The sequence below is a fragment of the Somniosus microcephalus genome, chromosome 11 (genome assembly GCF_052327205.1).
Source record: "Somniosus microcephalus isolate GS21.2 chromosome 11, FLI_Smic_1.0, whole genome shotgun sequence".
NCBI lineage: Eukaryota > Metazoa > Chordata > Chondrichthyes > Squaliformes > Somniosidae > Somniosus > Somniosus microcephalus.
In genome coordinates, this window is record NC_140997.1 from 71,300,499 (window position 1) to 71,313,892 (window position 13,394).

Consider the following 13,394-nt stretch of genomic DNA (forward strand, 5'->3'; position numbering starts at 1 on the left):
CCCCCAGAGAGCTGTGGAAGCTGCAACATTAAATAAATTTAAAATGGAGATGGACATTTTCCTAGCAGATAAGGGAATTAGGGGTTACGGGGAGAGGGCAGGGAAGTGGACGTGAGTCTAGATTCAGATCAGCCATGATCCTATTGAATGGCGGAGCAGGCCTGAGGGGCCGTACGGCCTACTCCTGCTCCTATTTCTTATAAGTTCCAGGCGTACGCGCTGCCTCTCTGGTGCATGCGTTCGACCTGTGAACCCCTTCCTTTAAGGAACAGAAAGTCCGGTTTCCTGTGCATGCACAAAACCGGCAGTTTCTTTGGGCCTACGAGTGAGTACCCAGCACGTAGTCACCCGTGGGGACCCGAAGTTCTGGCCCATTACCTTGGGAAGAAACTAAAAAGAGTAGGTTCAACTTGATCCAGAAACTCGGCGGATCCACATGGGGAGCAGACGCTCAAACCCTCCATATGGCAGCACTCACCCTGGTGTACTCTACAGCAGAGTACTGCTCTCCGGCATGGCTATCAAGTCCGCATGTCAAATCCGTTGATGTCCAGCTGAATTCTACTATGAGAATGATTACCGGTATGCTTTTAATTGACACCAACACCTTGACTGCCTATGCTTGCAAGCATTGCACCTCCACACCTACGCCGTGAATATGCAGTCTCCAGAGAATACAGCTACTGTACCAGAAGACATGCCGCTCCAAGCTGACTTGAACAATCTACCACCAATCCGTCTCAAATCTAGAAGGCCATTTTGGACCATCGCCGAAGCCCTTCAGCGATCTCCCCTCAGCCTTGATGATGAAATGCTTGGAAGAACTGCGACATACGGAATGGATTCCTTGGAGGATCCCACAGTACAACCTGAAGGATCAAAGCTTCCTCACAAAAAGAGTGGACAACCATCAACCATCTCAGAACTGCTCATGGTAGATGCTGCCACCTTCTCCATAGATGGAAGATTAAACATCCCCATTATGCGACTGTGGAGCTCCTAATCAGACCCTGGAGCATATCATTGAGCACTGCCCTCAGAGGAAATTCGCAGGTGGCTTACAAGATATCCACGCTGTTACACCGGAAGCCTTGGGCTGGATATCTGACTTAGATATTGACATTTGCTTTGCTTTGTTACTACCATATGAAAGACGACGACGACCTTGGTCTAATATTTCTCCTTATCTCCTATTTCTTTTATCTTCAGGCTTATGTTATTTCAGCCAGATCTCCCCCGCCACCTCCCTTCTTACTAGTTTAAAGTCTTATCCACAGTCCTATTTATCCTTTCCACTGGGACCCTGGTTCATTCTACTTCAGGTGGAGCTCGTCCCACCGGTACAGCTCCTTTCTGTCCCAGTACTGGTGCCAGTGACCCATGAAATGGAACCCCTCCTTCCCACAGCAGTCTTTCAGTCACACATTCATCTTCCTGATCTGCCTATCCCTATGCCAGTTAGCACATGGCATGGGTAGTAATCCCAGGATTACCACCCAGAAGGTCCTGCTTTTTAAATTTAGTTCATAGCTTCTGATATTCCCTTGGCAGGATCTCCTCCTTGTTTTTTCCTATGTCATTGGTCCCGACATAGGCCACGACAGTTGGATCTTCCCCCTCCCTTTCCAAGTTCCTCTCCAGTTGCTCAGAGATGTCCTTTTATCCTTGCAACATGTAGGCAACACACCCCTCTCTGGACTTTTGGTTGCGACTGCAGAGGACGCTATTTATCAAATCTCCCAGGACTACAATCTTTCTATTCTGCTCCTTCTCCCCTTGGATTGCCTCCTGCTCCACAGTGCCATGGTTTAGCATTCTCGCCATCCTCTCTGCAACCTACATCCTTATCCTCACAGGTAGCAAGTGCATTGTACCTGTTGGATAGGACCAGTGTCTGCAGGACCTCCTTCTCTGCCTCCCTTAGGTTCCCCCTGCCGACTGACAGTCACACTCTCCCCCTTCCTGCACTTGTGAGTTTCTTTGAGGTGTGATTGTACTCAGGAAAAAAAAAAATCAAGAAATTCCTCCCACCCTTCATGTTTCGGAGTGTCTCAGGGTAGAGACATTTCCTGCAGATGTGGCAATCCGGGACAGTCCTGTTGTCCACAAATGCCCACATACTGCAGTCCCGACATTACCCATGCTGACATTACTATTCTTTATTTATTTATGGCAGTTTATTTCTAGAGCTAATAGAATCACTTGAGATCTAGATTATATTTAGTAGATGGAGTCGGCTCGATTTTAAATTAATTATCCTGATTGATTATATAAAGTTCATGGATTGTTGCACAGGACGGGAGGAAAAAGAGGGGTAGAGCTATAGTAATAGGGGATTCTATTGTAAGGGGAATAGATAGGCGTTTCTGCAGCCGCAAACGAGACTCCAGGATGGTGTGTTGCCTCCCTGGTACAAGGGTCAAGGATGTCTCAGAGCAGCTGCAGAACATTTTGGAAGGGGAGGGTGAACAGCCAGTTGTCGTGGTGTATATAGGTACCAACGATATAGGTAAAAAATGGGATGAAGTCCTAAAAGCTGAATATAGGGAGTTAGGAGGTAAATTAAAAAATAGGACCTCAAAGGTAGTAATCTCAGGATTGCTACCTGTGCCACGTGCTAGTCAGAGTAGAAATAGAAGGATATTTCAGATGAATACGTGGCTAGAGGAATGGTGCAAGGGGGAGGGATTCAAATTCCTGGGACATTGGAACCGGTTCTGGGGGAGGTGGGACCAGTACAAACCGGACGGTTTGCACCTGGGCAGGGCCGGGACCGATGTCCTAGGGGGAGTGTTTGCTAGTGCTCTGGGGGAGGGTTTAAACTAAAATGGCAGGGGGTTGGGAACCTGAGCAGGGAGACAGAGGAAAGGGAAACAATGATAAAAGCAAAAGACAGGAAGGAGAAAAGCAAAAGTGGCAGTCAGAGAAATCAAGGGTTTAAATCAAACATGGCCACAATAAATAATAATTCTAAAAGGTCCAAGAGCGTTAAAAAAACAAGCCTGAAGGCTTTGTGTCTTAATGCGAAGAGCATTCATAATAAGGTGGATGAATTAGCTGCGCAAATAGAGGTAAATGAATATGATATGATTGGGATTACGGAAACATGGCTCCAGGGTGGCCAAGGCTGGGAACTCAACATCCAGCGGTATTCAATATTCAGGAAAGATAGGCAAAAAGGAAAAGGAGGTGGGGTAGCATTGCTGGTTAAAGAGGGGATTAACACAATTGTAAGGAAGGATATTAGCTCTGATGATGTGGAATCTGTATGGGTAGAACTGAGAAAAACAAGGGGCAGAAAACGTTAGTGGGAGTGGTATATAGACCTCCAAACAGTAATGCAGAGGTTGGGGATGGCATTAAAAGGGAAATTAGAGAAGCGTGCAATAAGGGCACAGCAGTTATCATGGGTGACTTTAATCTACATATAGATTGGGCTAACCAAATTAGTAACAATACTGTAGAGGAGGAATTCCTGAAGTGTATACGGGATGGTTTCCTGGACCAATATGTCAAGGAACCAACTAGAGATCAGGCCATCTTAGATTGGGTATTATGTAATGAGAAAGGATTAATTAGCAATCTTGTTGTGCGAGGCCCCTTGGGTCAGAGCAATCATAATATGATCGAATTCTTCATTAAGATGGAGAGTGAAGTAGTTGACTCAGAAACTAGGGTCCTGAATTGAAATAAAAGACACTACGATGGTATGAGGCGCGAGTTGGGTAGGATTGATTGGGGAATGGCACTCAAAGAGATGACAGTGGATAGGCAACGGCAAACATTCTGTCACGGGGCAGTGCATTCACGGGGCTATTTTGCTAGGGTTTCGGTAGTGGACCAACCTATCCAAGGACTCGAGACCAGGTAGAACTCGAAAGATGCTTCCCTGAGACTCGAGAACATAGAAACAGGGTAACACTCGAAAGGAGATTCACTAGAGACTCGAAAACACAGAGACATGGTAACATTCGAAAGGAGATTCCATTGAGACTCGAAAACAGAGAGACTCGAGAGAGAGCTGCTCCTTGCAGGCAGGCGAACCCAGGACTGAGCAAAGAAGACAGGAAACAGAAAGCTTAAATACAGGCCAGAGTGGTCACGTGACAATTATTCAAATGAGACAGGGAGACAAATACTTTAACAACACACAGGTGAGGCCAGAGGCACAGAGACAAAACAGGGACAAAACCGAACAACTTTATTAACTAGCCTGATTACTCTGATGAGACCAATTACTCGAGAAACAGGTGAGGAGAGGGGCCCAAACGGCACGGCAGCAGCGCACCGAGGCCTCAAAAACCACCCTCAGGCGGCGAGCAGAGGGAAATGCCGCTGCAGCCGTTACACATTCAAAGATCGCATGGATGAACTACAGAATTTGTTCATCACTGTTTGGCATAAAAATAAAACAAAAAAGGTGACTCAACCGTGGCTAACAAGGGAAATTAGGGATAGCATAAGATCCAAGGAGAGGACATATAAATTGGCCAGAAAAAGCAGTAAACCTGAGGATTGGGAGCAGTTTAGGATTCAACAAAGGAGGACAAAGGGATTAATTAAGAGGGGGGGAAATAGAGTATGAGAGTAAGCTTGCAGGGAACATAAAAACTGACTGTAAAAGCTTTTATAGATATGTGAAGAGAAAAAGATTGGTGAAGTCAAGCGTAAGTCCCTTGCAGTCAGAATCAGGGGAATTTATAACGGGGAACAAAGAAATGGCAGACCAATTAAATACATACTTTAGTTCTGTCTTCACAAAGGAGGACACAAATAACCTCCCAGAGATGTCAGGGAACATAGGGTCTAATGAAAGGGAGGAACTGAAAGAAATCAATATTTATAGGGAAATGGTGTTAGGGAAATTGACGGGATTGAAGGCCAATAAATCCCCAGGGCCTGATAATCTACATCCTAGGGTACTTAAGGAAGTGGCCCTAGAAATATTGATGCATTGCTGGTCATCTTCCAAAATTCGATAGACTCTGGAACAGTACCCATGGATTGGAGGGTAGCTAATGTTACCCCACTATGCAAAAAAGGTGGTAGAGAGAAAACAGGGAATTACAGACCGGTAAGCCTGACATCAGTAGTGGGGAAAATGCTAGAGTCCATTATAAAAGATGTAATAGCAGAGCACTTGGAAAACAGTGACCGGGTCGGACATAGTCAACATGGATTTACAAAAGGTAAATCGTCCTTGACTAATCTACTGGAATTTTTTGAGGATGTAACTGCTAAAATAGATAAGGGAGAACCAGTGGATGTGGTGTATTTGGACTTTCAGAAGGCTTTCGATAAGGTCCCGCATAAGAGATTAGTGTGTAAAGTTAAGGCACGTGGGATTGGGAACAAGGTATTGACTTGGGTAGAGAACTGGTTGGCAGACAGAAAGCAAAGAGTTGGAATAAACAGGTCTTTTTCCGAGTGGCAGGCAGTGACTAGTGGGGTACCGCAGGGATCGGTCCTTGGACCCCAGCTACTCACAATATATATTAATGATCTAGACGAGGGAACTAGATGTAATATCTCCAAGTTTGCAGACGACACAAAGCTAGGTGGGCGTGTGTGCTGTGAGGAGGATGCTGAGAAACTCCAGTATGATTTGGACATGTTGGGTGATTGGACAGAAGCATGGCAGATGCAATATAATGTGGATAAATGCAAGGTTATCCACTTTGGTGTCAAAAACAGGAAGGCAGATTATCTGAATGGCAATAGATTGGGAGAAGGAGAACTGCAACGAGACCTGGGCGTCCTTGTGCACCAGTCGCTGAAGGTAAGCATGCAGGTGCAGCAGGTGGTTAGGAAGGCAAATGGTATGTTGGCCTTCGTAGGGAGAGGGTTTGAGTACAGGAACAAGGATGTCTTGCTACAGTTGTACAGAGACTTGGTGAGACCACACCTTGAGTATTGTGTGCAGTTTTGGTCGCCTTATCTGAGGAAGGATGTTCTTGCCATGGAAGGAGTGCAGCAAAGATTCACCAGACTGATACCTGGGATGGCAAGAATGACGTATGAGGAGAGATTGGGTCGATTGGGCATATACTCGCTGGAGTTTAGAAGAATGAGAGGGGATCTCATTGAAACTTATAAAATTCTAACAAGACTAGACAGACTAGATGCAGGAAGGATGTTCCCGATGGTCAGGGAGTCCAGAACCAGGGGTCACAGTCTAAGGATAAGGGGTAAGTCATTTAGGACTGAGATGAGGAGAAATTTCTTCACCCAGAGAGTGGTGAACCTGTGGAATTCTCTACCACACAGTGCAGTTGAGGCCAATTCATTAAATATATTCAAGGAGTTAGATATATTTCTTAAGGCTAAAGGGATCAAGGGATATGGGGTGAAAGCAGGGACAGGGTACTGAATTTGGATGATCAGCCATTGAATGGCGGAGCAGGCTCGAGGGGCCAAATGGCCTACTCCTATCTTCTATGTTTCCATGTTTTCTAGTTCAAATTATAAAACAAATTAAGCACTTAGCTCAATTATATACTAAATGAAACACTTGGCTGCAATTCCTCGGGCTCCGCCCTCTTCTGACGTCATTTTTTCAGATTCAGAATTTGCGACTTTGGTTAGGGTCATTCAGTGCTGTGGCAGGGGTGGAAATCTGATTGGAGGCATTCAAATATGGAGTTGCAGGAAAGATAGGCATGGATTTGGCAACACATTAATTCAAGGACCTTGAAGAACCTTCAGATTCTTTATCTAATCAGCACTGATACAAACAGGTAACTAAACTTCATAGTAGGTGCAAGATATTAAAGGAGCTGGCAGGAAGGGCGCTCTGCATGTGGCAGTTGAAATTCACATCAAGGAATAAAAACAAAACCTAAAAAGGTAATTGAATGAGGAAGAATATTAATCAATATTCAAATAAGGGTATACTTTTTTTTTAAGTAAGGTTTTAAGGATCTACTGTGTATCTTTAGTATGGAATGGCACAATGCAAAAATGCTCATCATCCTTTACTGCTAAATAAAGGCAATAATACTTTGTGAAAGCATGCACATTTCTCTGGGTTACCACCTTGCAGTAGTCTCAAGTACAATCCTCCAACTGCCGACCCACAAAGCGGCCATTGTACAGATGAACCAACTTTGTATATTCTCGTCCAGGGAACATCATACAAAACGCTCTACCAATCTTGGTTAATAATGACTATCGAACTTAGTTATCCCTCAACCAACATCACAAACAGATTTGCTGGTCATTATCACATTGATGTTTGTGGGAGCTTGCTGTGCGCAAAGTGGCTGCCACATTTCCTATATTACAACAATGATTACACTTCAAAAGTACTTCATTGGCTGTAAAGCGCTTTGGGACATCTGGAGGTTGTGAAAGATGCTACAAAAGTGCAAAGTCTTTCTTTCTTTATATTGCTGTTCAATTAACAAAATGCCAAAAATACTTTACAGGTGTTATACTAGGTATCAAGGAGAGAAAGTAAAGGAGTAATTCGAGGTGACTCAAGTCACAGGAGATGGTTTTTGAAGTTTGAGAGGGGCAGCAAGACAGAGATTCTGTAATACTTCTGGAAATAATTTTAAGACGACTAATCTGGAGCTCATTAGCAACTCAAATGTAACAAGCCAGAGTAGTGTATGAAACTCTGAACATAACCTGGGGGGTAGTTTTCACCTTCTCTGCTTGGTCAATAATCATTTATGTATATGGTGAACTAGTGGTCCTAGTACGGATCCCTGCGGGACACCACTTCCCACTTTTTGCCCATCCAAGATACTTCCCTTAAACTCCTACCCTGTTCTTTGTTTTATAGCCATCCTTCATTCCATTCTGCTATGTGCCCTGGATCATTAGTCTCTTATGTGGCACCTTATCGAAAGCCTTATCAAAGTCTTAAATACCACATCCAATGCATTGCCCTTGACTATTCTTTGCTATTTTGGTGTGGTTAGTTAAACATGACCTTCATTGACACTTTTATTTATACTATATTTTCCGTCTCTAGTTGTTTTGTTACCTGATCTTTTAGCAAAGGTTCTTTGTGAAATAAATTAGGTAATTGGCAGCCTCAACCCAATTCCCATTGGATGCAATTCACATGTAGGAAACAGAAATATCACACTGTAGAGGCTGCTGTTCTGATACCAAGACTGAAGTACATTGTTAGAGCAGATTTGAAAATTTTGCTCTACGGTTAATTGGTAGTCTGATACAGTCCCCACTACTTATTAGCGGGCGTGTTTGTGTGATCGATCTTTGTCGGCCAGTCTTTATATGTCTGGTCATAATTTATGTACCTCTGGTTATCCCTTTCCATTTTTAATGTAGGTTTGACTGATTTCCAAAAGACATTTTCTACCAAAGAATTTTACATTAACTCAAATAAACGTGTCCCATTACTGCAATGCAACATTGCATCAGAGACTGCATCAAGACTGAAGCTACTGAATTTAGACCATTGATGTAGCTAGTTATTTTCTGTAGTAGTTGTCTGACCAAAAGGACCAGAAAACAATTAAATTAAGCCAACATTTTAACTTCATTAGCGCATGCAGTTATTGGGCTATTATTGGTCTTCGTCTTGTACCATGGTAATCTTTGATCTAGCAGAACAGTCGGAATCCTGGAGGCTCTGTATTTCATGTACTCTATCCATTTACATTAGCTTTCAAGTAAGCCAATGTATGTAGCTCCACCACTTTAATACTGATTGTAACGCTCACTGGAGCAGCTAACGCTCCCGTTTTTAGTTTGATCAAATGCAGTAGCAGTGGCTAGTGCCAGTCTAGTGGGCTATTATTGTCTAGTTGAGAGAACTAATAAGCACAGCCGTTTCTGTCTGAAATAAATGGAGCACTTAAGATGCTATAACTGGCAACTTTGAAAATGGCGTTAATGCAAATGGGTAATGGTTATCGTGGACATTAAGTGGTGAAGACTATATGGCTTGTTGCTGCCATGGTGATTTAACTGGGAAAGGATTCCATTCCCTCATAGGAACATTACTCACCTCAATTAAGCACAATTCAAACTATAAAACAATGTCCTGAAGTTACTACTGCATTTGCTGGGTGCATACCCATAAATTTGGGCACAAACCAATTACGTGGTTTAAAAGATCGCAGAATTTTGGGCATACAAGTTACCCATGAAACTACAATACGCCCAATTTTCTTTGATCTTTTACGTCGGTCCATCAAATACTCCATCCAAACAAATCTCCAACACGAAACTGGCCACACTCCTGGCTCTCAAATGAGTATCCTCCAATTGCTCTGGTTTTGGAAGGGGGGGGGGGGGGTTGGAAGAGGGATCTCAACAGTGCAACCAGATTTTCAGAATCTGCAGGAAACAGAGTGCTGCATTGACGAGGCATTATCTTTCGAACGAGATGTTAAACGGAGGTCCTGACTGCCTGTTCAGGTGGACTTATGGCACTGTTCGAAGAAGAGCAGGGAGCTCTCCCAGCGTCCTGGCCAACATCGCTCCCTCAACCTACATCACTAAAACAGATTAACTGAGCAGTTGTTTGTGGGATCTTGTGTGCAAATTGACATGCAAAAATAGTGACTGTGCATCTAAAGTAATTGCCTGTGAAGCACTTTGGGAAGTCCAGAGGACATGAAAGACACAAATACAAATTCATTCTGTTTTCTAATAATTGCATATTCATCTGTCAAGGTTACACGCATTAATATTTACAATCTACTGCCCCAAAGTGCCTTCATCTTAATCATCTGATCAATAGGAATATTCCCTTTCTTACAGCCTGGACGTCTCCCAGAAGGGCTGTTCCCACCCTTTCTTGTTCCTACCTGGTGTTCCTATAACCTTCTGGTTCGAAGTTGACTTCTCAACTGCTTTATCTACTAATCCACCTCAAAACAAGAGCATATTTAAAAATTGAATTTTAGTACAGGCATCTATTAAAATATTGATCATATTACAAAGTTTCAAAATAAGATTTATTACAAGCTGGCATTTCATATTATAAATTACATGATACAAAGCTTCCACCATTAAACAATGTTCATACACAATTATGATTTAAAATGCATTACCCCAAAATATAAATTTCCATTAAAGGCAATCTAAATGTGCATATCAAAATATGCATCACATATATTATTTATTTTTATGTAACAAAATATATAACAGTGCTGTATATCAGAATATATTCAAACAGCTTAATAGGAGACCTTTCCCACCCCCAAACGGTCATACATAGAATGTTAGCATTACATACAAGAAAATATCAGTGTGACACTGAAAACGCACAGCGACCCGAGATTCCTCAAAGATTTTTTTTTTTAAAGCTGGGTTTTCCTTCATGCGAAAAAAAGTAGTAACTTCTGCAATCCTGGTTCTATACACTAGCTCATAGCTACTGCTGCAGCTAGGTCTTATTTTAATTCTAAAAGTAGTCTAACTGTAATATTTACTGACACAAATAAAACCAATATAAAAACTACAGCATATTTCAAGTTTCATTTTTCAATAATTTTTTAAAAATCAGATTGTCCATATCACTACTGTTATTTAGAAGCTCGTGACAAAAAAAAAGTTTGATGAAATGTGGCTCAGGAAGAAAAAAGTGAGCCAACACAAAACTGTGAATTAAGCTTCAGGTGTATAGAAGCTGGTGAAGAGGATTGGGTGTGTGTCAATGGAATTGATCTGGACTTTTTTGACTTAATTAAAAATATATAGTCTGTAAGAAATTTAAGAAAAACAATTGTTTGTGTATTTATATTGTTACTCAATGAATAGAAAAGGACTGGAGATATTTCAATAAAATTGCAAATATCAAAAGGAGACAGCGATTGGAAAAATGTTGTGTTTTTGTTTTAAAGTTGTGTGGTATTTTGAAGGAATGTAGGGCATGTTCCACTGCTTATTAGGAGAATGGTACCAGAGAAAGGCTTCACTTTCAGATCAAGTATAAAAGAATAACAATGTAAACAGATATTCGTTAAAACTCCGAGTGTAATTGCAATAGGTTCAGTATGCCTAGAAGAACAATTGATGTGGCTATACTGAATAACTGACAAATTTTATTAAACTGTGATTAGATTCATTATGCAATTCCAATATTTTAGCACATATGTATTTCAGACCAGAAGATCTATCTTACCTTGAGCAACCTTTCTTTCAGCTCAGTGTTTACCCTTAATGAGATTCAGACATATTTAACTAAAAGACCCAGCTAACCCTACCCTATAAAGCTTTCAGTTTATATAATTGGTATTTGTAAATATACCATAGTGTAGGTAAACGAGGGTCACACTCATAATTCAAAGGAACGGGGATGCTAGAGTGGTGTAGAACAAAGCAATTCCCTTACAGAAAGCTCAGTCAGTAACAATTGTATTACGGGATCAAACTGGTTAAGTATGTTTTTTCTGCTAGAAGTGAGATCATATACTAGAGACTGAAAAAGGAGAAAATCCCATACACTCAAGGTTGTCTGAAAACTATGAAGAAAATAAGTTTTACTCAGCAGCAGTCTTGGATTCTAACCCTTCACACACCCATTTTCAAAACAATGTTAATTGTCAAGAAGTCACCTGTGTATTTTGGTGACAAACTTGCATGAAAATGCAAGCGTGCACACCGTTAACTACCCAGAGACAATAGGAGTGAATTTCCCCAATTCATTGAATTGTACATTAACAATCTTGTTGCTCTATAATACTCTAAAATTGTACAGATGATGTGTGCAGGTACTTTGGATAGGAAAAAAAGAGCAGTTATGTGCAATATTTTAAGAGCACTCAGTACACTTAGGAACTGATTAGCATTGGTGAAGGTGACTCCCTAATTAGAATTTGAATAAGCAGAACGGTCAATTGTTATGAGGTTCTTATTTATGTAGGCAATCTACTGTGGTCAAAAACTGAAGCATCTCTTGAAAATTCCTCACATTTGCAGTTAAGTTGTGTCCAAGAAACTTCTGAATAACTTAAAACAATATTGTTGTGTTACTTATTTCATGCATGGATTGCATATGCTGCTCCTGTTAAACATGAAAGCAATATAGTGCTTGCAACTGAACGGTTTCCTCCCCACCTCCACAACCTGCTCTTTATATTACACACACACGCACGCACACTCACACACCGCACACAGTAGTACGCCACTGTCAGCTCAGCTCACACAGCACACATCAGGGAGCTAACCTGGGATATTCTTGGTCTGTTTGGAACCAAGCCTTACTACATAGAATATTTAGCCAAAGAGCCATCAAAAAAATACCCATGCAAATACATTTCAATTGCATCAGGTCCTTTGGTGCCCCAAATTGATGGATAAATTCAAAGAACAAACTACCACTTTTAATTTTAAAAAGCTGGGTAATATGCCTGAAATCATCACTCAGTTCTAGGGTAAATAGGGGAAAAAGTGCTAATTAATTAGGCCAATAAACTATTGGCTATAATTTAATATAAAAGGCAACTTCATTCATTATAAATTTTCAATACACAGCTATTCTGGTTACTGAAAAAAATGCTTTAGATTGACCACCAAGAATAACTTATTGTAGTCTGATCAACAGAAAAAAATCATAGGATTACACAGGATATACGGCACAGAAACAGGCCATTCGGCCCAACCAGTCCATGCCAGTGTTTATGCTCCACTCGAGCCTCCTCCTGTCTTTCCTCATCTAAATCTATCAGCATAACCCTCTATTCCCTTCTCCCTCATATCACGTTGGGATCTCTTACATTGTTCGGAATAATTAGAGGCCAATTAAGTGCATGCAACTACTTTAAAAAAAGGTCCAACGCCCCATTTATTTAGATGTAAAAATCTGTGTGGAATCTTTCAGAAAAGAAAGTCTTACTCAATGAAGTTGTCATTTTTACAGTAGATGTTTAAAACATATTTTGCAATTACCATTTCTTTTATCACTGCTATTAAAACATAATAGCTGAAAACAACTCAAGAATACATTCCTCCAAGATATATATATATATATATATTTATATAAAAAATAATCAGTTTACTCAGATTAAGTAAATCTAGCTAAATTGGCTCAATTCAACAAACAATGTACAAGTCTTCTTTTTCATTAGAGCAAAGCTGGTATCCACATGTAAATTTCTGCGTCCAGACCCACAGGCTTATGTGTTTTTTACCTGGCGGTAACAAAAACACCACACTTCCAGCTACAAGAATATGCCAAATGCTGTGCGTGTAATAATAGTTCTCCTTTGTTTCCAGAAATCCATACACAGCAATGGCAATTAATGCTGAACCTATTCCTGGCAATAAGAAAAACACCCAGCGCTTCCATTTTGGAGGATAACAATGCCGGCGTTTCACGCCACGAGACACCTGAAAGGAGAAGAAAAAAATATATATATTTTGCCTGTTGCCTCGCTGGTAACTGCCCAATTTTTTTAATTAAAAAG

General features: G+C 41.2%; 1 protein-coding gene across 1 annotated transcript in view; it reads right to left on the reverse strand.

The window, feature by feature from the left end:
- Window positions 1–9,923: 9,923 nt before the first annotated feature.
- Window positions 9,924–13,394, reverse strand: part of pgap6 (post-glycosylphosphatidylinositol attachment to proteins 6) — a 49,597-nt gene continuing 46,126 nt past the window's right edge. Inside the window, exon 13 of the mRNA XM_086000850.1 lies at window positions 9,924–13,317. Coding sequence (XP_085856976.1) covers window positions 13,021–13,317 — 297 coding nt within the window. The 3' untranslated portion in view covers window positions 9,924–13,020. The remainder of the gene's footprint in view (window positions 13,318–13,394) is intronic.